This window comes from Astatotilapia calliptera, chromosome 7 (genome assembly GCF_900246225.1).
Source record: "Astatotilapia calliptera chromosome 7, fAstCal1.2, whole genome shotgun sequence".
NCBI lineage: Eukaryota > Metazoa > Chordata > Actinopteri > Cichliformes > Cichlidae > Astatotilapia > Astatotilapia calliptera.
The window spans coordinates 35102828-35128142 of NC_039308.1; the positions used below are offsets into that span (position 1 = coordinate 35102828).

The 25315-nt window shown below is 41.0% G+C and overlaps 2 protein-coding genes across 3 annotated transcripts; one reads left to right on the forward strand and one right to left on the reverse strand.

Moving 5' to 3' along the window:
- Positions 1 to 1282: 1282 nt before the first annotated feature.
- LOC113026070 (uncharacterized) lies at positions 1283 to 12246 on the forward strand. Of its 2 annotated transcripts, XM_026174494.1 has the most exons (8): positions 1283 to 1380; positions 2083 to 2301; positions 4234 to 4378; positions 4454 to 4549; positions 10245 to 10389; positions 10609 to 10754; positions 11106 to 11245; positions 11590 to 12246. In XM_026174494.1, the coding sequence occupies exons 2-8, from the start codon at positions 2202 to 2204 to the stop codon at positions 11736 to 11738; spliced, it is 921 nt and encodes a 306-aa protein (XP_026030279.1). In that variant the 5' UTR covers positions 1283 to 1380; positions 2083 to 2201; the 3' UTR covers positions 11739 to 12246. The 2 variants fall into 2 exon arrangements, with proteins under 2 accessions (XP_026030279.1, XP_026030280.1); XM_026174495.1 differs by lacking the exon at positions 1283 to 1380 and having other exon boundaries at positions 2080 to 2301.
- A 5066-nt stretch (positions 12247 to 17312) lies between these two features.
- LOC113026074 (E3 ubiquitin/ISG15 ligase TRIM25-like) lies at positions 17313 to 19047 on the reverse strand. Its single transcript, XM_026174498.1, has one exon. The coding sequence runs from the start codon at positions 18917 to 18919 to the stop codon at positions 18341 to 18343; it is 579 nt and encodes a 192-aa protein (XP_026030283.1). The 5' UTR covers positions 18920 to 19047; the 3' UTR covers positions 17313 to 18340.
- Positions 19048 to 25315: the final 6268 nt, after the last annotated feature.

Below are 25315 nucleotides of genomic sequence, written 5' to 3' on the forward strand. Positions count from 1 at the left end.
TTTTTATATGTAATTATTTTTACTTATTTTGGTTTGTTGCTTCAAGGCAACACTGTGTGATAAGGGGTAGTCAAACAAGTTATTCTATAATATGTTTTATTAGTACAACAAGGATGAACAAATAAACAATAAATAAACAATGTAAACATTTCACAGAACAATAAAACACCAAAGTACATCCAACATTTGACCCTAAGCCCATGCACACACACACACACACACATGATGTGTTTCCATCACTTTTGGGGACATTACATTAACTTACATTCATTTCCTGGAGACTTATTCTACCCATCACAAGTCCCTGCCTGAACCTAACCCTAACCCTGACTCAAGCCTTCACCCTAAAATGTAATGATTTACCTTGCAATTTGTCCCCATAAAGTAAGCGAGACCTCACAATGTGAGTGTGTAAACAGATTTGTGTCCCCACAACGATAAGTAATACACGTCACACACACACAATTACTTTACCAACTGACCCCTGACTGCCTAAGTGTCCCTCAAAAAAAAGTAAAGTAAAAGTAAAAAACATTGACTATGATCATATAAATGCACACAAACACATCTCTACACACATATGCTAATGCATTATATTGCCTGAAAAAAAATTAGGCTAACTACACAGTGTTGCCTTGAGGCAACAAGTGAAAATTAACAGTTTTACTGTATAAATAAATTTCAAAAAGTAGAACAAACAATCAAATATACTTCCTAACATATTAATGCACAAAGTATTTTTATATACATTTATTTCACTATAAACATGTAAAATAGTGATCTTTATCTTACCTCCTAATGGAAATGTCTCATCTTGCAGAAATTGGTCACCCCCCCCCCCCCCCCCCCCCATCCCAAACTTAAAGTCACCACCTTCAACTCATCATTTTATTGGAAAGAGATGTGCCTCGTAGCATTATTTGAAGAAAAAAAAAGTTTGTTTATTTTGAAGGGCCAGCGTGAGACATGGAAATGTGGTTTGTTGCCTCAGGGCGACGCTAGCAGTAGTGGGATAGTTCATGACAACACGACTCGGTGCCCACACACATGGATACTGGAATGACTGGACACTAGGGGCTCGAGCCCTTAACAGGAACTCAGTGGGAATGTGGCGAACATCACTAAAAGATGCATTTTCACAAAAACTGTATTTTCATAGCTTTTATAACCGCGTACTGCAGCTGTTATGTCACCTAGCTATGTTACACAAAGCAATGAGCTGTCATTTCCAGGACTACGCATTTGTTACGTAGCTGCTTCTGGTAACTGGCGTGAGACACTAACTTCCCCGTGGTGCTCGGTTATAAAAGGGGACTCAAAAGGACCGATTATAAACCTGCAGCTTTTTCTAGAACTGCTCCCTGCCAAACATTTAGTGTGGTGAGTAAGAGCGGCTCTGTTCAGCAGAGCTACAGTGGGCTAGAGACAGACAGAGGGGTAGACTCAAACATCACATCGATTTACCATCTATTCATTCTTAAAAAAGCTCTTAAGTTCATTTATATCTTTTAATTTATATTCAAATCCTATTACAAATCTGTTCTCAACTAATGCTAATGCCAGGAATTGTTCTTTTAAACAGATTTATATTTAGAAGTTTGCAGTTGTTTACTTATTGTTTTCGCTGTTTAATGTAATTACTAATATGTGCAGATCCCACTGTTTTGTTACTGTTTCCTCCGACGTGCTGATAGAAATACTGTTCAGGTTAGGCAGATTGTGAATGATGTGAGCAGATACACAACCTTGCATCATGCCTCTGAAGCGTATCAGAACAAATCAATAAACGTTATTTGTTGTACTTTTCTCTGTATCTATGAAGCGCCTTGAGACGACTTTTGTTGTGATTTGGCGCTATATAAATAAAATTGAATTGAATTGAATTGAATGTTCACGGTCTGCCTGAAGAGGACGCCATTACACTGCAAGTTCTTATATATGTAATTATATATTATACTACGATGCAGTTACTTTAGTTTAACTTATCGATAACATTTACATGAATATATAACTCAAGGTTTACCTGTGTTGAAACGTGAGCACAACACATTTGCATTTCTTCTTCTCCTTTTCCCCTCTAAGGCTGTGGGCGTTTACGTGGAGCACGTGAAGGCGTCACGTTCGGGTCCGTTTAGCTCCGTCCGCTGCTCCCTGACAGTTGAAGAGGACACACCGAGGCACGAAGCAGCGAGAAAGACAAAATGAAGGACGTCAATATTCTGCGGATTCTCGTCATAATCCTGTGTGCGGTGGTTTTTGTTGCCGTTTTAGTCTTTAACGCTTTGGCCGGAGCGGGCAAAGGTAGGTGAAATATCGCTGTTCAAGAAGTGAGTTTCACAGAGCTCGAAAAAGATTAAAAACATAACTGCAAGACTGTTAAAACTGCACACGGTGGTACATTCTCGGTGTTTTATTTCTGGTTTTAGTTTTCTTCCTTCACAAAAGCTGTATTTTCAGAAGTTTTGTTAACTGTTTACTGCAGCTGTTATGTCACCAAAGCATGTTACACCAACCAGTGAGCCGTCATTTCCAGGACTGCGTATTTACATAGCTGGTACTGCTAACTGGCAGGAGTAACAATAACAGCTCACAAACTTCCCAGAGTTTGTTATAGTTATGAGAGGGGGCTCAAATTAACCAGTTATTAGTACGAAGTTTATATTATTTTTATCCTAATAAATAGTCTAAGTAAAGTGTAGGAATAGTGACTGTGGTATCCCTCCGCCCACTGGTTCTGCTGGACGGGAAAGATCCAACAGTGATTTATTTATTTTTATATATATATTCAGGGTGTGGCCGAGAAAATGCTCCGCTCCCACATGGATAAGACTCATTTCCTTCCTCAGTGAGCTGGCAAATAGTAACAGTGTATCCACTTTTTTTCTATTTTAATCACAGTTTTTACTGTGATCAATTTGTTTTATGTAATGATAGATATTAAGTCATTATTTTAGAGATCTTTTAGGAGCAGCAGGCACTGTGATTCATGTAAAAAGTGTAAGAGCTACTCTGCAGCAGAGAAATGGTGAGCTTGAGACAAAGAGGTAGTCTAAAACGCACACGTTAAATTTAAGCCTGCCTTCTAAAATAGAAGTGCATTACATTAATGGAAACGAAAAGAAGTCCTTATAATTAGGACACATTGATGTTTATACCTACGAGAGGTGATCCTGCATAGGTCACCAGTCCGTCACAGAGAAACGATCGTCCACATTCATGTTGACACCCACAGCCTTGCCTCTTACAGTCACGTCTTTGGACCGTGGGAGGAAAGTGGAGCACCCAGAAGTCACAGTGTTTAGGATAGATTTAGATTTTTTTATGGCAGGAGGTTGTTATGTGTGCACGCATCAAAAGGAGGAACACACGCTTTGTTATATGAATTGAATGCATATGTGTTTGCCAAGCCTTTTTGTGACTGACGCATAACTGAACATAATAATCAGCTGCTCCTGAAGTGAATCTCCTCCATCTTGGACTGCAGCAGGCCTCTTGTACTCCTTGTTCTGCTCTCGAGCCTCACTGTGGCAGCAGCTCTGCATCTGCTTTAAGTTAAGACTAAGACTTAGGAAGTTGTATAAACCTGAACATTGTCTCCCTGTTAACCTAAGATCTTTTCCTGTGAGGTGCTTTTTAAAGAGTAGGAGAGCCGTTCTCAGAATTCTGTAATGCTTTCAAAATGACAAAGTAAGGGTCAGTTTTTTTCTGTTGTAGCTTATTGTTTATCAGTGATTTTACTACTTAATAAAGGTCTTTATGTTTGAGTAGTTATAAAGGCTCAAAGGGAACATCTACAAACAAAATGAGGACTTTCTTTAGTTTACTTCGCATTTAAGATGTTGCTAATTTAACAAACAGTCCCAAAAAGTTGGAACAGGTAAATAAAAGTTTGGAAAAGTAAGTGGTACCAAAAAATACTGGAGGAACATTTTGCAACTAAGCATTTGATTGGAAACAAGTCTGTAACATGACTGGGTTTCTCAGATGTAAAGATGGGTAGAAGACGTTCATCAGTCAGTAAGCAGTAACCCTGCTGATCTGAGACATTTCTCTTTAATCCAGCTGAAGTAGTTCTGTTTTTCTGCATTTCCCCCTGTAACATCTAGTCACATCACATCAGTTTTCTTCCATCTTTGTGTTTGCTGCTTTGTTGCCCCTGTAAACAAACCAGCTGGAACTGGAATGCAAACTCCACCAGTGCACATTTGTTTATTCTCTCTGTCTGTTTTCCAGGTCCCTTTCATACTTCTACAGGAAATGTATCAGCCCGCTATGAGACAGGCATCACTCCAGCTGGCTGGACCTTCTCCATCTGGGGTGTTATCTATACCTGGCTCACCCTGATGGTGATTTATATCACTTCATACACATGCAGAGGGTAAGCTAGCATCAAAACACCTGGACTAAATCTAAACACACAGGATGAAACTGATATTTCTCTCTCTGTTAATAGATCCTGGGCTCAGTGTCTGCTGCCCTACGGCTTCCATATTTGCTGGCTCTCCAACATGGTGCTGAACATTATATGGCTCCTGCTGTGGGACGCAGAGTATGTCTTCATTTTATTTACTACTACCTGTTCTTATGCTTCTTTTGGCTGCTCCCTTTACGGGTCACCACATCCACCTCTTATCTCACCCTGTCGCCAGAGTCCCTAGATCCATATTCAATATCCTTTATCCAACATATCTATAACCCTTCTTCTATAAATGTCCTTGTCTCTCTATATTTGTCTCCAAAGTGCCTGACTGCCTATTCACTCTTCACCCTCTACATAGCTGCCTTCACTTCCTCCCTACTAAATATGCATTCATGAATCACTAACTTTCCATCTGTTCTCTTCTCTCTCTCTTATTTTCTTCATTTATGCACTCCTCAGAGTACTTTTCCATCTTCTCACAACATTCACTGCACTCATTAGTACATTTCCATCTCTATTCTTAATCACCCTAGTCAGAGATTGAGCTGGAAAGGATGTGCAGCAGGTTACCGCTCAGAGTCTCCTGTGCTCTTGTCTTTGCTTCTCTTTCAATTTGTCTCTTGCACACACCGTATATCTGCTATAACCAGATTGATCTAGGATTTTTTTTGTTAGGCAAATATCAATATTTTGTGATTTTTAAAAACCCAATGAGTCCTTACCTTAATATGATGACAATACAGGTGTGATCTTGTGTTGTCGCTGCACTCATAGATTACTCATTTCCACACTGCCTGAGTCTGCTTGGAGCAGCTAGCTGTTGTGTTTGTGGCATTCCTAACAGGGAAGTTGCAGAGTGTGGTGAACAAACTCATAACACTCATAATGTAGTTGAACTTTTGTGTCTCTTGTCTCGCCTTTACTTTTAAGATGCTCATATATGCCATTACTGATTTATTGTTGGATGGCTAATATCAGCTGATACATTATCTGCTGTTTACAAGAGCTCCAGCCCATCCAGTATGAATATCTTATTCTACATATTTGATTTAGCACTGCATGTCTTTCCTAATGTACCTCAGCAGTTATCCATTTGTGGCTTTTGGCTCCACCCTGGCTGGGTTCTGCTTACTAGGAGTTTAATTTGTTTTTACTATTTTTCTGCAGCACAGTACAAAATTGAAAACTTCAAGACTGTTAAATTATACATGTGGTCGTATCAGAGACATAATAAGAAGGAATGGACCCTGGAGTTAAAGTTTAGTTAAAGAGAAAAAGGTTTAGCAAGAGCAGCACATGGTTTAAATTGTTCCACGAGCTTCATGAGGTCGTAAACTGGAGCTTTTTCAACATTCCTGAAGTAGTTCTCACATATGCTGAACACTTGTTTTTTCTCACTTGTGCGTCTCTCTGCACTCAAGTTCATCTGATACACTCTCATCACCCTGCTGGTGGGTTAGACCTCGCAGGTGTGTTTTGGCTCGTTGTGCTCTTGGAAAAACAAATGATGGTTCCAGACCAGGTGTGTCTGTGAAGACTGGAATAAATTCCACATGTGTTACTAGCAGAGCACGAGCACTTGTAGGACGAGCTGTTCATCCAGACTGAGTCATGCAAATAACTGGAACTCGTTTGAGCCAGAACTGAAGTTATATCTTTGATGATGGCTCCAAAACAGTGGTTCCTCTGTATCGGACTTTGTAACACTTGGCGACCAAACAAAAATTCAGACAGGACAATTTAGGATGATCATCCTATACTGTGAATACTAAAAAAACAATAGTCAGTGCAGTGCAGCATGAAATGATGTGCCGTTCCAGCCACCATGGAAAAGAAAACATAATAAATAGTTCTCACGTTTCGTAGTTCTCATGTGGCACAGCGGTACTTGCAGTAAACATACAGTACTGACAAAAGCCTTTTGCACAGTACACATGCATCTACCCCTTCAGTTGACTCATCCACTGTTTGCTGAAGCCTCATCAGAAATGGTCTCAGTGGAAAAGTGGCTGCCAAGAAGCCATTCTTATGAAAGGAAGAGAAGGATGACATATGCCAGATTTCACAAGAACTAGACTGAACTGGTCTGATGGAGTGGTGAATCCAAATCCAAACTTGTATCCAAGTTTTTGGTTCAGCTCATTATCAATATGTATGGAGGAGGACAGGAGAGAGGTATAACAATGAGTGTGTACAGCCACCTGTAATCTCTATTATGGTTTGGGGCTCCATTTAAGCCGGTGTTGCTGGGAATCTTTTCCAAATTGATGGAATTGTGAACGTAGAAATGTGTTCACAATGTGCAGATTTTGATCCATCAAGTAATACCATCCAAAAAAATCATGTCATTGGCAACGACTTGATTTTTCATCATGGAAAGAATCTGAAACAAAGAATCATACTGATAGCTGTGCCAAAGTATGCTACAGTGGGGCAAAAAAGTATTTAGTCAGCCACCGATTGTGCAAGTTCCCCCACCTAAAATGATGACAGAGGTCAGTAATTTGCACCAGAGGTACACTTCAACTGTGAGAGACAGAATGTGAAAAAAAAAAATCCATGAATCCACATGGTAGGATTTGTAAAGAATTTATTCGTAAATCAGGGTGGAAAATAAGTATTTGGTCAATAACAAAAATACAACTCAATACTTTGCCAACAAAGGTTATGTTACAATAACAGAGGTCAAACGTTTACTATAGGTCTTTACCAGGTTTGCACACACAGTAGCTGGTATTTTGGCCCATTCCTCCATGCAGATCTTCTCGAGAGCAGTGATGTTTTGGGGCTGTCGCCGAGCAACACGGACTTTCAACTCCCGCCACAGATTTTCTATGGGGTTGAGGTCTGGAGACTGGCTAGGCCACTCCAGGACTTTCAAATGCTTCTTACGGAGCCACTCCTTTGTTGCCCGGGCGGTGTGTTTTGGATCATTGTCATGTTGGAAGACCAGCCTCGTTTCATCTTCAAAGTTCTCACTGATGGAAGGAGGTTTTGGCTCACAATCTCACGATACATGGCCCCATTCATTCTGTCCTTAACACGGATCAGTCGTCCTGTCCCCTTGGCAGAAAAACAGCCCCATAGCATGATGTTTCCACCCCCATGCTTCACAGTAGGTATGGTGTTCTTGGGATGCAACTCAGTATTCTTCTTCCTCCAAACACGACGAGTTGAGTTTATACCAAAAAGTTCTACTTTGGTTTCATCTGACCACATGACATTCTCCAATCCTCTGCTGTATCATCCATGTGCTCTCTGGCAAACTTCAGACGGGCCTGGACATGCACTGGCTTCAGCAGCGGAACACGTCTGGCACTGCGGGATTTGATTCCCTGCCGTTGTAGTGTGTTACTGATGGTGACCTTTGTTACTTTGGTCCCAGCTCTCTGCAGGTCATTCACCAGGTCCCCCCGTGTGGTTCTGGGATCTTTGCTCACCGTTCTCATGATCATTTTGACCCCACGGGATGAGATCTTGCGTGGAGCCCCAGATCGAGGGAGATTATCAGTGGTCTTGTATGTCTTCCATTTTCTGATGATTGCTCCCACAGTTGATTTTTTTCACACCAAGCTGCTTGCCTATTGTAGATTCACTCTTCCCAGTCTGGTGCAGGTCTACAATACTTTTCCTGGTGTCCTTCAAAAGCTCTTTGGTCTTGGCCATGGCGGAGTTTGGAGTCTGACTGTTTGAGGCTGTGGACAGGTGTCTTTTATACAGATGATGAGTTCAAACAGGTGCCATTCATACAGGTAACGAGTGGGGGACAGAAAAGCGTCTTACAGAAGACGTTACAGGTCTGTGAGAGCCAGAGATTTTCCTTGTTTGAGGTGACCAAATACTTATTTTCCACCCTAATTTACGAATAAATTCTTTACAAATCCTACCATGTGAATTCATGGATTTTTTTTTGCACATTCTGTCTCTCACAGTTGAAGTGTACCTCTGGTGCAAATTACTGACCTCTGTCATCATTTTAAGTGGGGGAACTTGCACAATCGGTGGCTGACTAAATACTTTTTTGCCCCACTGTAAATATCAAGGTGACTATGTAGGGCTGCTCAATTAATCGAATTTTAATCACGATTACGATCTGGGCTTTCAACGATCATTAAAAATGGCATAAACCGGTCCGTAGCGCAAAAAAGGTTGGAGACCGCTGATTAAGAGGACCCGAGGGAAGCTCGGAAAGCTAAGCAGAAGTTATTTGGAGAGGAGAGTGACTGCCGTTGGTTGAAAAGAGAGGTAAAAAACAACTTCAGTGGTGTTGCACACTATTTTATATTATTTTTTTAAAGTCATTGTTAACCCTTTAAAGCCGGTCAGAGCAGCACGCTCCGTTTTGTGCAACTATTTTTAAATCCCTGTAGAACCGGAACCGTGTAAGCTAGCGCAATAATTTGTTTTGCATATGAAACCGGAGGAGTTGTACTTACATCTGATGCCATCAGCTTGTCCTCGGTCACGGTTTCCTTCCACATAAAGCTTTGCAAAAATTGCATAAAAAGCTCTTGCAGCAACAAAAACATAATATTCCAGAAACACGCTTTGCCGATCCGATCAGCTGTTCGTAACACTTCCCACATTGAAACAGATGTCAGCGCGAACTGTCGCATGTCCGCCATTTCCTGCTCGAAACTGGAAGTGACGTCATTTTCGCGGAAATTGTAGTTTTTTACTCGTAGGCCTTAAAAACCTATACTGGTCATGTTTGACTTTTCTGAATAGTTTCTGGGATGCTTAGAACTCGAATTGCACTGCTGGAAATAGTTTATTTTGATGCACCTGCTGTTTTCTTTGCAAATTTGCATCATAGGATTGTTTTTTCGTTTTTCCTGCAGTATATAAAAACTGGTGTATCTCCAAAATAAAACTATGAAGACACTCAAAATAAATTTCCTGTTGTTGTAAACTATTTTTTGCAACTTTTTTGTATTTAAAGTTTTGAGGGATAAACCTCTTAAATTTCTCCAAGTAGATATTTTACAAATATGTAAAAAAAAAAAAAAAAAACGATTTTCAATTTTTTTGTAGTTTATTGCACTTTTTTGCAATTAATGTATTTACTATGGACTTAATGCATACATATTATTAAAATATGGGCTATAACAGTTGCATAGCAAATTGAAATGCTCCCACAAATGGCACTACAACATGTAAAAAAATAATATGAGCTCTGGCGGATTTGGTTCTATAGTAGGTCTTAAAGGGTTAAATAAATATCGTCAAATAATCGAGATCTCAATTTCAGTGAAAATAATCGTGATTATCATTTTTGCCATAATCGAGCAGCCCTATGACTATGCATATCTGCAGAAAGGCAAATAAATATCCTTTGAGATCTTTGTGAATGGAAGCATTTATGTTAGTTTGTGAATAATGAGTAGTGCATGAAATAAGAATGACCAAAATGTAGTATAAATAATATGAATATGCAAATAATGAACATGCAATTATGTACTGAAAGCTCAGTTTGCCTGAAAGTCACTGTGGTAAATTATGTTCAGTTACTACAATGCGGACACACCATTCAGTTAATAACAAAAGGAATTGTTGCCCCTTTGTCAGCTCTGTCTCTCTGATGTCTGACCTTGTAACTTAATAATCTGTACTTTATTAATCACATTCACTCAGTTAAGCAGTGGGCAGCCACCAATCCAGTGCCTGGGGAGCAGTGTGTAGGGACAGCACCTTGCTCAGGGTAGCCGTTCAGTGGACTTGAACTCCCAACCTTCTGATCATGGGGTCACCGCTCTACCTACAGAGCTGTTTCTGCCCCCTATTTATTGCATTCATTGTTTCTTTCTGTTTCTCTGTCTTCCAGGATGATGCTGGCGTCTTTGGTGGTTTTAATCCTGATAGCGGTTTCCGGCTACAGCGCTCTGTTCTTCTGTTGCTTTGCCACAGATTACTATGGACTCTGGTTACAGACATACCATCGCAAAGACCTGACCTTTCTCAGAGTACTGGTAGGACACAGTCAGTGTGAAAATTTCTTTGATTTTTGCATATTCGTCACACTTTAGTGTTTCAGATCATCAGACAAATGTTTATATTAAAATACCCATGGCAAATATGTTTTTAAAAAAAAGAAATTAGGAAGGGGGCAAATACTTGTTAGATGAGTGTCAGCTCTGTCCCCAAAAGGCAATAGTAAGAAACTGTTTGTCTCATTTTCTTTTTTTCAGGTCCAAAATGGTTTGGCTGTCTATGCTACATGGACTTCTATCGCCTCTCTGATCAATTTCTCTGTAGTTCTCCACCTGTGGGGTGTGGATAAGAGCACGGCAGCAACTGCGTCACTGTGCATCCTGTTTGCAGAGGTGGTGGCATGGTAAGCTCTGATTGGATGAGGTTCAGGCACAGGGATGTGGGAGCTAACAAGAAATTACCTTGAAGATAATTTCTATGATCAGGGAGACAGAAGAAAGTCAAATATAGATTCACCAGTTAAATCTGATTTTTTTTTTTTTTTATATAAACGAAAGCAAAGGTTTGCTTTGCCCTAAAATTCACCCTTAAGAAGCCACTTAAATTATGTGATCTCCCTCCATCTTTTGTGACTCTAAAAACCCCAAAACACTGATGGTGTAAGAACGACACGCATAACTGAATAAAAGTCTGTGAGAGAATCTCCAAACAGTTTGTTTCAACAGTAAACAGAAACACTGTTTGATGATGGCAGGTTCATTCTGGAGAACTGGGTGCTGGACCGCTGGGTGCGCAACATCCTCACAATCTACCCGGTGGTGATCGTGGCTCTGGTCGGAAACGTCTACAAGCACTTCAACCCAGCTGATCCCACTCCAAACGCCATCTTTATGGGTGAGTTCAGCAATACTTATTTATCAATAATGATTATTAATGAGCCAGTATTTTTTGTTTGGTTTGGTTTGGGGTTTCTGTTCCATTTGAATATTATACGGGTGTTTCATGCATGGAAAAGCTGCTTTCTCCACTGAAATGCTGCTTATGAACTACTAGAAATGTGTAAACTTTATAAAATAGTGAATCTGTTTTTGTCACCCCTGAAACACAAATATAATAAACTTGTGTCACAAGAATCATCAGTTTATTCAGTGAACAGAGGCAGAGAGGAGTTCAGTTAATTTAATGTCCAGCCTTGGCCGACCTAACCACTAGCTGCCCTGCTTGTTTTCTCTCTGCAGTTGTGCTGTTGGTCGTGGCGTGCATCCTTTTCGTGTCCAGATTCTTCACGGTGCTCTGGAGGAACAAGTGGCGCCCCCTCCACTCCCCGGGCTCAGCACGGCTAATGGTGTCACCCCTCGACGGCAGGACGTTCAGAGTCCTTTCTTAAACGAAACTCGTGCCTCCCCAGACCCACTGAGTTACATGTTCACACCACCTCCACAGTCATGTTTGAAGGTAGATCTAAATGTTAAACAGAGTTTATCTGTCAGCATGGGGAACAAATGTATTTCTTCAGTAGAAGAAAGAGTCTGCACGGGAAGGCAGGAAACCCACAAATCTTTTCTATCTGTTCTTCAGCTGTACTGAAGAAAATAGAAAATAGAAATACCGTCTTTAAAATACTTTAAATTCTTTTCAAAACTACTACAACTATTTAATACACTGCTTAATTTTATCTTAATGTACTTTATTCATGTATTTCAGTGTTCCCCACTCACACACTTTAGTTTGCAGGTTTATTAGTGGTTCCCACAGTATATTTGGCAGCTCATTTTTGATTTCTCTTTTGTTTTAGTTTTTTATCCATCTGAGACAAGTTCACACTCCATGACTTCATGATCTCTGTGCTCTTATTTTGAAAGTTCGATCACTGCTAAATAGGGATGGGTATGGTATTGCACCGGTTCTGACATAAACGGTAGTAACCAGACCGAAAAGCAGCGCACATTTTGGTGCTTTTTTTTTTTTCCTGAAATGTCATACATCTGTTTGTCCTGACAGATTCTGGTCCTGAAATCAGGACGAGAAACTCCAACTCCAGCTTCTTGGACTGCAGATAGTTGATGTTAGCTGGGTATCATGAACCTTTTTTTTTTTTTTTTTTAAATTTAAAATAAATAAATAAGATTGTAGTCATACCAGAATGCCAAAACACCCGGCCATACTAAATGTGTGTGGGGAAAAACTTCATTGCATTAGATTCATGTTTTATATTCTAAGACTGTTTGTTATTGCACTTGTATTTGCTTTTGTACATGTATATCAATGCTGTGGCACTAAACCTCACTGTACAGTATGATGACGTTTGACAGTGGAACTTGACTAACTCTTCCTGAAGCACTTACAGTTTTGTTGGCCTTGAACGTTGAAATAAATAAATGAATGCAGCCTCTCTTGTCTCCTGACTCTTTCAGTGCATGTAGAATCAGGCTCAGCAGGGCTTTATGTTCTTTGTGTTCGGCTGCTCCTGTCTGATCCACTCAGCTTGATCCACATGCGTTTTCCTTGGTGCTTAGAATGTTTTTCACTATTAACACATCCACATTTGATTCATACACTCGGGTCTGTGAGTACAGTCTGTTTCTGATTGGCTGCGCTGTGATCCCAATGAGGCCCTGATTTAGTGGGCGGAGGTTAAGATTTAAGATACTAAGTGAATCTTTCCAACAACGCTCCGTCTCCTGGTAACTCCTGTGTTATTATGTTGTCTGGCTGATATTGTATGGTAAGTCTTACCATACAATATCAGCCAGACAACACTTACCAGGTAAGTGTATTGCTGGTTTAGTTGGTGTAACCTTCTGTTTCTCATGAGGAAAGAAAACCATGTTGTTTTTAATTCCAGCGTAAAGTTTTTACAAATACTTGAACCAGCTCGACTGACTCTGCATGTGTGCAACATGTCTGGTTCAGTCCCTGTGGGTGGCATCTCTGCCAATCTCTCATAAGGGATTTCCTGTGTTATGTACTTTGGCAGTAGCCACAGCCATTGTCACATCCTCCAATTATTAAAAAGGTTGGAGATAAAATGCCTCTCCACCAGCCTTTCCTGAAGTTGTCTTCCAAAACCTGATTTTGAAGTCCCCCCCTTCTTCAGAACAAAGCCCCTTTCACAGCACACACTTCTGCCCCACACAGGCTGAGCAGCTGTGGAGTTCTTTGAATGCAGCTCCTATATTCGTTAGTCTGCGTTCAAATATCAAGCAGAATATTGTGATTGCCTCAACCTAAACCCATGTGTATGAAGGGAATACAGAGCTGAGGAATAATTCATTCAAACCAGTTAACAACAACTGCCATCTCAATGGCAAAGACCCCAAAACTATTAGAAAGAGACCTCCAATGCTCAGACTATAATGTTAACAGGAAAAGGAAGAATTCCTTTTTAACAGGAAGAGGCCTCCTTGGCATCAGGATCAGGGAGGTGCTGCCACCTGCTGGAAGTGGTTCAGGTTTGAAGGGAAAAGAAAAGAGAAAACAGGAGCCTTAACCACACCAACCCTGACTGTAAGCTTTCACACACATGAAAAAACAAAAAACAAAACGTTGATGTTGACATTATACATTTAAATGTTGATCGTGTAAACTCAGTTTTTAAACCGTGTCACCTCTCTGTTGTATGTTCGATGCTCACCTCTTCTTCAGCTTTCCTGCTCTTTTGGTATCTCGTCAATCTGCTGCAGTCTGGAGATGTGAACCCAGTGTGGGAACTAAAACTGTCACCATTATACAACATACCAGCTTGCATATGACTGCTTCATTGACATCATGGCTTTATACAGCTGCTTCAAATAAAGACAAAATAAGAGGTTTGACAAAGTTGAAGAAGTCAAACTTCACTGATTGCTTATTTTACATCATTCTGTGAAATACAGACTAACACACCTGACTTCAACCTTTAGGTCGTGGACAGTGTCTGACATTTATATTATTTTACTATAAATTATTGTAAATCATTTTAAAAAGGTCTGTTTATCGAGTGACAGGAGCAGGGCACGAAAAGTGGGTTCACTGTGAGACAAGGAGTTGTAGGACATGAGTGTGCTTGTTTGATACAGTGACTCATCAGTCTGTGAGGACCTGTGATTCATGCTTACAGACAATACAGTTGTTTCGTCGTTACTTTAATGAGGCTAAATCTGTTTGGGCTTGTGGCAGCCAAGCTGAAGAAGATGAGAGTTTATAGCGTGAAGTTACATAAATATGTTCATCCCACGACCTCTGACTGCAGGAGCTCGCTGTTGTTCCTGATGCTGATCTAAAGCTGGAATGATGTGTGTTTGCTCTGGTACAACATGGCAGTAAGAAACAAGGAAATAACAGTTAACTAAAAGATTTTAAAGATTAGTATTATACAAGGTTATAGAAATTTGGTTTGTTAAAATTTTTTTGTGTTGATTTAATTTCTTGATTTATCATTGATTTCTTTTCAAACTGTTATACAACTTATTTATCAATGCTATTTATTTTCTTGGTTAAGGATTTGATTATTTCTATGGGGGTAAGGGATAGGATAAGTATAAGCCATAAGGCTTCAGCCTATTCCTTTTTCGGTTACTGTTTGAGTACTTTTATGTAAAATTATAATCTGTTGTTGTTGTTGTTGACTGAAATAAAAATTTCAATTCAATTCAAAAGTGGATGTGAAAAAATAAAATAAAATAAAAATAGAGAAAAGATCCTTAGTTCTGGTATTTGTTAATTTGGTGAGACGTTAATGTCTAACGGACTGCGAGTCAATTGCTTTCTAAAAGTTCTGTTTGTTTTGTAATATCTATACTTGCTTGCCCCTGTGTGACACCCAAACTCAGGCCAGTCACCCTCCAGTGTCAGCTCTTGGTTAAGTGTGGGACAGTTTTAGTGATAAATAAATCCAGATCACACAGACAAACACTGATTTGGATTTTTAACTCCAAAGGAAAAGCTCAGAATCAGACATTACAGATTACAATATTACTGCCCAATGAGACTGGATAGAAACACACTGACTGACTGACTGACTTTCCATGTTTTGATACATGAAAGGTTTTGGTTGCTTAACATTATTATTTATTTTTAGTGTGTTGTGTATATCATTTAATCTGGCAGACTTCAGCATTATCCAGTTTATTTTTAAAGCCCTGCTAATAATGCAACTTAATCTGTAAATAAGTTAATGATTTCCTAGTGTATGTACACTCACCTACAACTTTTTTAGGCACACCTGATCAGCTGCTCATTAATGCAAATATCTACCACATGGCAGCAACTCAATGTATTTAGGCATCTAGACATAGTCAAGGAAGCCTCCTGAAACTCAAACCGAGCATCAGAATGGGGATGAAAGGTGTTTGAAGTGACTTTGAACATGTCTGTTGGTTCCAGACGAGCTGATTTGATCTCATAGGGTTTTCCAGGATTTGCAGAGAATGATGCTGTCAGCTAAGAACAGGAAACTACCGTTCACACAGGCTCACTGAAACTGAACAGCTGAATGTTGCCTGGTCTGACAAGTCCAGATTTCTGGGGGTAGCAATATGATATAAACAAGATGAAGGCATGGATCCCTCTGGACAACACAGTGTTTGTCTGTGTGATCTACGGGGCAACCGTGGCTCACGGGGCGACCGTGGCTCAGGGGGTTGGGAAGCGCATCTGTCGCCGGTTAGATCCCCGGGCTCTTTGTCCTGGTCGTTGTTACCTTGGGCAAGGCACTTTACCCTACCCTTTACCCTATCGGCCCCTCTGGATGGCGCGATATGGCAGCCTGGCTTCTGTCAGTCTGCCCCAGGGCAGCTGTGGCTACAACTGTAGCTGCCTCCACCAGTGTGTGAATGTGAGAGTGAATGAATAGTGGTATTGTAAAGCGCTTTGGGTGCCTTGAAAAGCGCTATATAAATCCAATCCATTATTATTATTATTATCCATCCTGCCTTGTATCCACAGCTCTGGCTGCAGGTGATGGTGTGGGAAATATTTTCTTGGCACATTTTTTTATGAACTGAGCATCATTTAAATATCACAGCCTACCTGAGTATTGTTGCTGCCCATCTCCATCCCAGTATGGCCACACTGCACCCACCGTTTGATGATTGCTTCCACCAAGATAACGCGCCATGTCAAAAAAACTCAAACTAGTTTCTCAAACATGGCAATGAACTGACTGCACTCACATGGACTCCACAAGCACCAGATCTCTGACCTTTATGATGTGGTAAAAGGGAGATTCACATCAGAGTTGTGCAGCTGACAAATCTGAAACAACTCTGTGACACCATCATGCCAATCTCGACCAAAATCTCTGAAGCATGTTTCCAGCACAGCGCTGGACAAATGGAGAAAACTTGATTGAAACTGGAAACTAAATAATTTTGAGTAAAATCAGCAAACACTGTATCAGGTAGGAAAGAAAAACACGCTCCAAAGGTCCTGGTCATTTTCTCTCATTTACTGGATTTTATGATAAATACGTCTCATAAATTTCTAGATGTTTTAGAAACACTGCCTTTGTTAACGATTTGCTAGACAATAAAACACTGGCCATACGAGACAATCAAATAAAAGTTATTTAAACTAAAACACTGTTTTGAAGCACTTTACCTTACTCTCCATGGATGAAATATTCCCAATAAAAACATCAGCAGATAAGAAGCTGTTATGGCGTCACATGACATTAAGTTTTAATTTTGAGATGTTTTACAATCAAATCTGTTACACATACAATATAGAAATGAATTGAATATTTCCATGAAATATCATTGTTTTGTTTAATAAACATTCTGATAAATAAATTGTGAAAATAAACCCAAAAACTTGACACAATCAGAAAGATAAATTTTCAGTTTCTATTTAGTCAGTTATTGCAAACAATATCAGAAGTCTGTCACAAATCAAGAAAAGATTTAAAAATAATATTTATTATCTTTAGAGAAATGAAGATTTCAATAAAAACTGAGTTTTTATTGTATAAAATGTCTGTGCTATCTTCTAACAATGAACTGATGAACAATCACTTGTCTGTTTTTCCTAGGCCACTTCTTATAATAAAAAGTATAAAACAAAGACATTTTACCTTCAAGTGAGTATCTTGGTTTATGGAGCTTCTTTACTTTTTGTTGCATAAGATAATGATTTTATGAATTTTATCATTTTTAACTTGAAATCTCACAGATTTCAGCGCTACCACCGTATACACCGAGCCCAACCAGGAGTGGGCACCTAGTCTTGACTCTGTGGAGAAGAGTCATGGTTTGAGTGCTTTCAGAGACGCTGTAGAAGGACAGATAAGTGTAACTATTAAAATGATTCAGGAACACTCCAATTCTCGAGGACTGTGGACCTTTAATGAAAGTGTTGCTGCCTGAATTTCTGAATGTATAACCGCCACTGAAACACTCCAATGCCCATGAACTGTTATTGTTTCCAAAAGCACTCTCTCTTCCTGATCTGTTTACACTGCTGTCAGCTAATGCTATAAAGACATCGTCCCCGCTCCACTCCACCTCCCAGTAACAAGGTCCTGTGAAAATCTCTCTGCTCAACACCTGAGGCCAGTCAGTGAATCTGTCGGCGTGATCATAGCGCCTGATTGTCTGAGTATGACTATATTTTGCTTTTAAGCCAGGCCCAAGCACAACATGCTGGTGTGCTGTGTTTGGGTTAAATGTGATTTCACATTTATATTTTAGGAATTCAGCTCTGGTCTTGGGCTCTGACTCAAAGTTTGAAACATTACCCTGAGTTTCTTTCACAGCAGTTATGGTCCATTCAACATTGTCCTGCAGTTTCTCTCTGGTCTCTGACACAGCTGCTGCCACATCCTCGGTGTAGCTCTCAGGATGAATATTGATGCTGGCTGAGTCTGGAGCTTCACTGAGACGTGACAGCAAGGTGTAGTTGTGTAGAAACTGGGTGGGGTCCTCTGTGTGAGAGAGCTGCTCCAGCTCAGCTTTTCTCCTCCTCAGCTCAGAGATCTCCTGCTGCAGGACCTTCAAGCTTTTCTCTTTCTCTTTAATTTTCTTCTCGATGTCCATCTCTCTCTCTTTGAGCTCTCTCTGCTTGTTCATCCATTGTGCAAAGAATGCAGATACACTGCTGATCAGTGCGGCAGAAGATCTTCATCACCTCATTGTGGCGAGGGCACATGATCTCCTGGAGCTTCTGGGAGGGGTCCACCAGCTTGTGTTTCTTAAAGGCGGAGGATTCATAGTGAGGCTGGAGGTGCTGCTCACAGTAAGAGACCAGACACTGCAGACAGGACTTGACAGCTTTCAGCTTTGTCTCAGTGCAGAAATCACAGCTCACATCTTCATGTTCAGCATGACAGAGATCAGCTTTAGCAGCTTGGAGTCCAGTCTTCTTTGTTTCCTCCACTAAATCTGCTATCACGGTGTTTCTCACCGGTGTGAAGGTCTGTCTGCACTGAGGACAGCTGTGGGTTTCCTTCTGATCCTCTTCATCCCAGTAGATTTTAACACAGTTCATACAGTAGCTGTGTCCACAGGGAATAGTCACCGGATCCTTCAGGAGATCCAAACAGATCGAGCAGCAGAGTTTGTCTCGGTTCACCTGGTTTTCTCGCTGCGCCATTTTCGGGATGATAAATGTAACTCAGCTCGTTGTCCCCTCACCTGTCCAACTCGTTTCAAACACTCAACGTTGGTTGGAAGAACACAGGAAAGCTTTATTCCTTTATTCTGCGAGGATAATAAGCAGGTCAAACTGGAAAAGTTTGTCTCTCTGGAAATCTGAAAAGTTAGCTTAAGTAATCCAGACCAGTCTGTCTCTTAAAGCAACAGCACACAATTAACACAAAGGTACCGAGGAGGCGCAAAAAGGTTAGAAAGTTCCTCCTCCTCTTTTTGTGAGCGTAAAGAAGGAGATCAAAATATGTTAAAAGGTACCCCGGCTGTTAAGACATGTTTGCGCTAAAATATGCACTGTACTTTTAATAATATATATGTGGTATTAAAATACGGCAAAATGTTTTCCTTTCAAGCACATTTTATATAAAACCAATTACCAGTAGGTCACCATTGTTATTTACTTCTCAATGCACTCTGGGTAGTGACGTCATACGGTTGCACCGCATCGAGTTCACAGTTAGCAGCGCCCTGGAAATGGCTTCCGTTCAACCTTTCCAGTTTGAACCAGAGCAAACCGAGAGCGAGGATGAAAATAATCAACCAGTACTTATTTTAGATGAAGATGAAAACAGTCCGTCACACGAGGACGCGAGAGTGAGGGAAAACTACCGGTGTCTATGCGGCTACTGAGAGCGTTTGTTGTAAAGAGCTCAATTTTATGGCAGCATCTATCCATGGTATCGCATAACCGCACAATAAGTACATTAATAGAATTCGAATTTTTATTATACAGTGAAATTACGATATTGTTATTTTTACAGATTCTCCATGCAACACAGTGCACCAAAACCTTGAAGTCGTATGTCTTAATCCAGATGTTCTCTGGTATAGTGCTGGTCTACCAAGTCATAACCAGGTCACTAGGCAAGTTAATTAATACCGTTGCTACACTATAAAAAACAGGCTAGCTGAATGAAAGCCCCTATGACAACCAATACATGTCATTGTCCCAGAATTCATTGTGTGGGAAAAACATGGCCGCTCCCACGGCTCCAAAATAGTTTTAAACAACAAAGATTTAATGAATAACAAAAAATTGTAGATATTCTCAAGTATGTTTTTATGTAGTGGAGATAATTCGTAACATATTTAGAGTAACTTGGTAATTACTTCCTTTTAAAGGAACTAATTACGAAATGTCGGTATCTTGATTGATCTTCATTTTGATTAAACAGAGATGAATTTCTGCATCAGCCTGAATCCATGAGCCACACTGCTTTAATCTGTAAACACAGTGAACAAGTTTCGGCCTTAATATCCATAAAAAAAAATCCAGTAATTTAATTAAAGTGAATTCTTTTCATCATGTCAAGAAAATCTGGTATGGTGACAGACCTGAACAACACATAAAGCCAGTCCAGGTGTCCTGGGATGGAGTTAAATTCCTGTATTATCTGAATTATTGTGTCCCCTGGTTGTGTTACTGTGGATAAAACTACACAGCACAACTTACTTCAGTCATCTCTGGCTGCAACATTAAACTGACATACACATCAATGCTCTCATTTCCTGTCCTAAACGTCTGTGGATCATGTTGAAGATATCAACAGAAATATTGTAGTATTGCTGAGCAGTGCTTTTTTCTAATAGCACTTTGTACTACAAGATGGTGCAACCTCATTTTAAACCAGACATCACAACATGCTCACTGGTGAAATTCTGCCCTCTTGTGGTGAAAGATAAGTTAATTTCTACCAAAAAATGATCATAAAAGTAACTTTAAATGAACAGGAAAAAGAAAACATTCAGAACAAATATCAAATTGTTATTATAAGTACATCTCTGCAAAACATTGTAGCTTTATGAACATTAAAGAAAAGAAAAAAAGGGGCAGCACGGTGGCACGGTGGTTAGCACTGTTGCCTCACAGCAAGAAGCTCCTGAGTTCAATTCCACCATCAGGCCGGGGTCTTTCTGTGTGGAGTTTGCATGTTCTCCCCGTGTTTGCGTGGGTTCTCTCCGGGAACTCCGGCTTCCTCCCACCGTCCAAAGACATGCAGCTTGTGGGGATAGGTTAATTGGATAATCCAAATTGCCACTAGATGTGAATGTGAGTGTGAATGGTTGTCTGTCCCTATGTGTTAGCCCTGCGACAGACTGGCGACCTGTCCAGGGTGTACCCCGCCTTTCGCCCTATGACAGCTGGGATAGGCTCCAGGATAAGCGGAAGCGAATGGATGGAAAGAAAAGAAAAAAGAAATGTAGATTACACAAAAAAAGAATAACTTTATTGATATTGTATTTTTAGTCTGTAACTGAAAAGATTTAAAGTGCATGTAGTCACAGTGAAGCCAAGCGCTACATACACTGGTCATATTTCCCCTTTTTAGCTTTCGGGAGACTTTTGTTTGTCTCATTAACTCCGTCTCTCTCCTCCTTTCTCTTTGGCACTGTTAAATATTTTTCATTTTTTCTTCAAGCTTTGTTTTCTGCACTTCATTTCTCCTGCTCTGGGGCCCGTTCTTCGTACCTCGCTAAGTAAGTTAGCTGGATTTGATTGTTGACGATTTCGCGTGATCCTGGATCGTTCGGTTCTCCGAAGCTCATCCGGGACTTGCTGTCATAGCAACAGAGCCGTAAGCGTAAACCTGCTCCCGAGCAGGTTTACTTTATGTAAACAGGATTAGATCGCGGCCACGCAGGTATGTCCGCTTCATGTATACGAAAGCAACAGCGATATTCCACCACTGTTTTACCATAAATAAATAACATCAATGTAACTAAAGATAATGCAGTACTTGATCCCTTTATTGATTCCATACAGATACATACAGGTCATTTCCTAAAAAAAGGGAAATGTACTATTAATCATTCTATTCCATGTGATTATTACAGATGTAATTCATATTTTAGAGTAGTAATTGTAAATTACTTCGTGTAATCAAGATGAGAGACCACGGCTATAAAAGCGAAGGTGGATTTGGGAAGTCTGTCGCAGCCATGTCCTGTCCGTATACGCGAGCCACCCATTGCGGAAGGTGCAAGATTGATAAGGAGAGTTTTCAGAATTCAGCGTATATTGCGGGATAGACAGGATCCTTTAGCTCAGCGCGACAGTGTGCTCATAGAGAGATATCGATTTTCCCAAGAGGGTATTATTTACTTAACCAACTTGTTGACGAGGGGGTGCAGGACCACCACCTGGGTTTTTTTTGCTCTGCCCTTTTCTTGGTTGCTGTTATAAACAAACAAACAAACAAACAAACAAACAAACAGATTATTTCAGGGTCTCTTTTCAAGAGACTAAAAGCAATATAAGTGATAAATATTACCATTCTGTAGAATATTCTTATATTTCACACTAAGATGGCGCCGGTGAGGTCGGCTGCCGTCACGACTGCTCCGACCACTTTTTCTTTGTCTTTGTTTTTTAAGTTAGTTTTCAGCGTTTCTAAATCGGCAAAATCATCACCATCGGGTACATTAGGTATGACAGTGACACTCTTGTTTCGATTGGTATACAATGTACTCACAATTCGAAGTTTTTAACTCCGGATCCGAGCTGGCCGAGTGAGATCTTGAGGGAGAACAAAGGGAAGCGGCGGTGGCCTAGAGGGAAGCGAGCCGGTGTTGTGCCAAAAAGTGATTGTCTGCCAAAAACTGATTTCCAATGTTTCCGGCGTCAGGAACAGGCTGAGAGCTCGTGCACACCGCACACCTCTGCCTAGCATCCTGCTCGCCAACGTCCAGTCACTGGAGAACAAGCTTGACGACCTCAGGGCCAGGATAAAGTTCCAGAGAGACATTCGGGACTGCAATCTCCTCTGCTTCACCGAGACATGGCTGAACCCAGCGGTGCCGGACCACGCCATCCAGCCGGCCGAGTTCTTCTCGGTCCACCGCATGGACAGGACACGGGACTCGGGGGAAGTCAAGGGGAGGCGGCGTGTGTTTAATGGTGAACAACAACTGGTGCAACAGTGCGAACGTTGTTCCTCTCACACGCTCCTGCACACCAAATCTGGAACTACTGTCCATCATGTGTCGTCCTTTTTATCTACCCCGGGAATTTACATCGGTCATTGTAAGTGCCGTTTATATTCCACCACAAGCGGACACGGTCACCGCCTTATGCGAGCTGCATGAGGCACTCACACAGCACCAGACACAACACCGGGACGCTGCGCTTATTGTGACGGGGGACTTTAATAGCGCCAACCTCAAACGCGCAGCGCCGAACTTTTATCAACACATCACCTGCCCCACCAGAGGTGAAAGGACACTGGACCACTGCTACACTACGGTCAAGGACGGCTACAAGGCACAATCCCGCCCTCCGCTTGGCAAATCTGATCACGCCGCCATCTTCCTCATGCCAAAATACAAACAAAGGCTGAAATAGGAAGTTCCGGTTCAGAGGAAGGTTGCGCGCTGGACGGATCAATTGGTGGCCGCGTTACAGGACGCACTCGATGACGCAGACTGGGGCATGTTCAGAAACAGCTCTGATGATGATGTCAACGTGTTTACGGAAGCGGTTGTGGGATTCATCGGGAAACTAGCGGATGATACCGTGGAGACAAAGACTATCACAACGTTTCCCAACCAGAAGCCGTGGGTGGATAAAACCATCCGCGACGCTCTGAGATCCCGCACCGCTGCCTACAACATGGGACTCACGACGGGGGACATGGACCCGTACAAAGCCGCGTCATATAACGTGCGGAGGGCGGTGAAAGAGGCGAAGCAGCGCTACGGGAGGAAACTAGAGTCACAACTCCAACAGAGTGACTCTAGGAGCCTGTGGTGGGGACTAAGGACAATAACGGACTATAAAGCACCAACAACCGGTATGACGAAACGTTGAAACGTGCTCGCTCCCACAGAGGAGAAACTGTTGTGTTAAGGTTGTAACCATGAAGAAAGTGGTGGCCTGTCGGTGCAGTGGATCACATCTGGACTGTGTAAAAGGTGTATTTCCCTGACCTTGACTGGATTTCATTTGGCATTTAACTTTCATTGCAGCTCTGGGCGCTTTGCAAAAACACAAAAAGACATTTTCTTTTTTGCACCCCTCTTCTTCAGGGACTTCACTGGCTCCCTGTGAAATTCCAAACAGTATACAAGCTTCTTCTGTTCAGCTGTACTGAGTGTGAGTGTGAATGAGGTGATGCTGCCCATTCTAACCACCTGAGGTCTGTCTGTTCACCTCTTCAAGGCCCTTTATAAGCTTGCTCCTCCTGACCTGTTAAGCACTGACTCTTCTGCCGGCTCACTTCGAGCCTCTTCTTCTATCCAACTTGTTGTGCCTTGTTTTGGCCTCAGCACCACGAGAAGCAGAGCTTTCAGTTGCTCTGCTCCCAGGCTGGGGAACTCTCTACCGCCAGATATAAGAAACACTGGTTCTCTCCCCCAGTTTAAATCTCAACTCAAAACCCATCTGTTCAATGCTGCATATTCACTGTGAACCGATTGTTTATTTTATCTCGTGTTTTTTAAATTATAGTTCTCTGTACTCCATTATTAAGTGTCCTTGGGTGTCTTGAAAGGCATTTTTAAATAAAATCTTTTTTATATGAAGCAGTAATTGAGAAACCAAGGAGCTTTAATGTGAGAAAAAAAATCCACTATTGTTAAATAGTAACCAGCATCATAATTCTGTGTTTCTTAGTGATGTCATGAGAATCCAAACTAGGAACACTGCCAATGCAGTAAAGTTTTATTGTCATGTACAGATAAACAGTGTAGCCACATTTACCCGTAATGAAACTCGTGCTCCTCAGCTTTACATGAACATGTAGAAGTATGCAGTTATATTAAAGAAGATAACAATAATAATAATAAAATCATAAAGTATTAAATATTAAGAGAATTTAAGACAATTGTTTAATATTTACAGTTTCGTTTTTTTCGGGGGGTTTTACAGTTGTGCAAAAACTTATGCAGTAAGGATTTAAATTGGTTTATAGTGACAGTTTGTAGAGTCCAGTAGTTGTAGTGAGTGTGTAATGGTGTGTTGTTACGTCCCTCTGCAGCTTTTAATCGTCTCAGTGTTTTCAGCTGGTGCTAATTGGCCACACCTAGTCAGGTGTGGATAAAAGCATACCTGAGGCAAGCATTCCGGCAGTGCACTAGTCTTTGCCTTGGTGGCACCAGCCATTTTAGCCAACCTGGTTTTCCATTTTAGGATGAAACCTCTTCTCACCCACACTCTGTTGTTCGTCTCCTTTTTTTATGTTGCGGCTTTTGAGCCGGGTCGTAACATAAGTGGGGGCTCGTCCGGGATATTTGGACATTTTAGTGCAGACTGAATGTCAGTTTGTTTTGCTTTTAAGTGGGTGAGTGATGGTGTTCACTGTAATTGAGCAAACTCCCTTTAGTTAGTGTGTTTCAGCTGGGT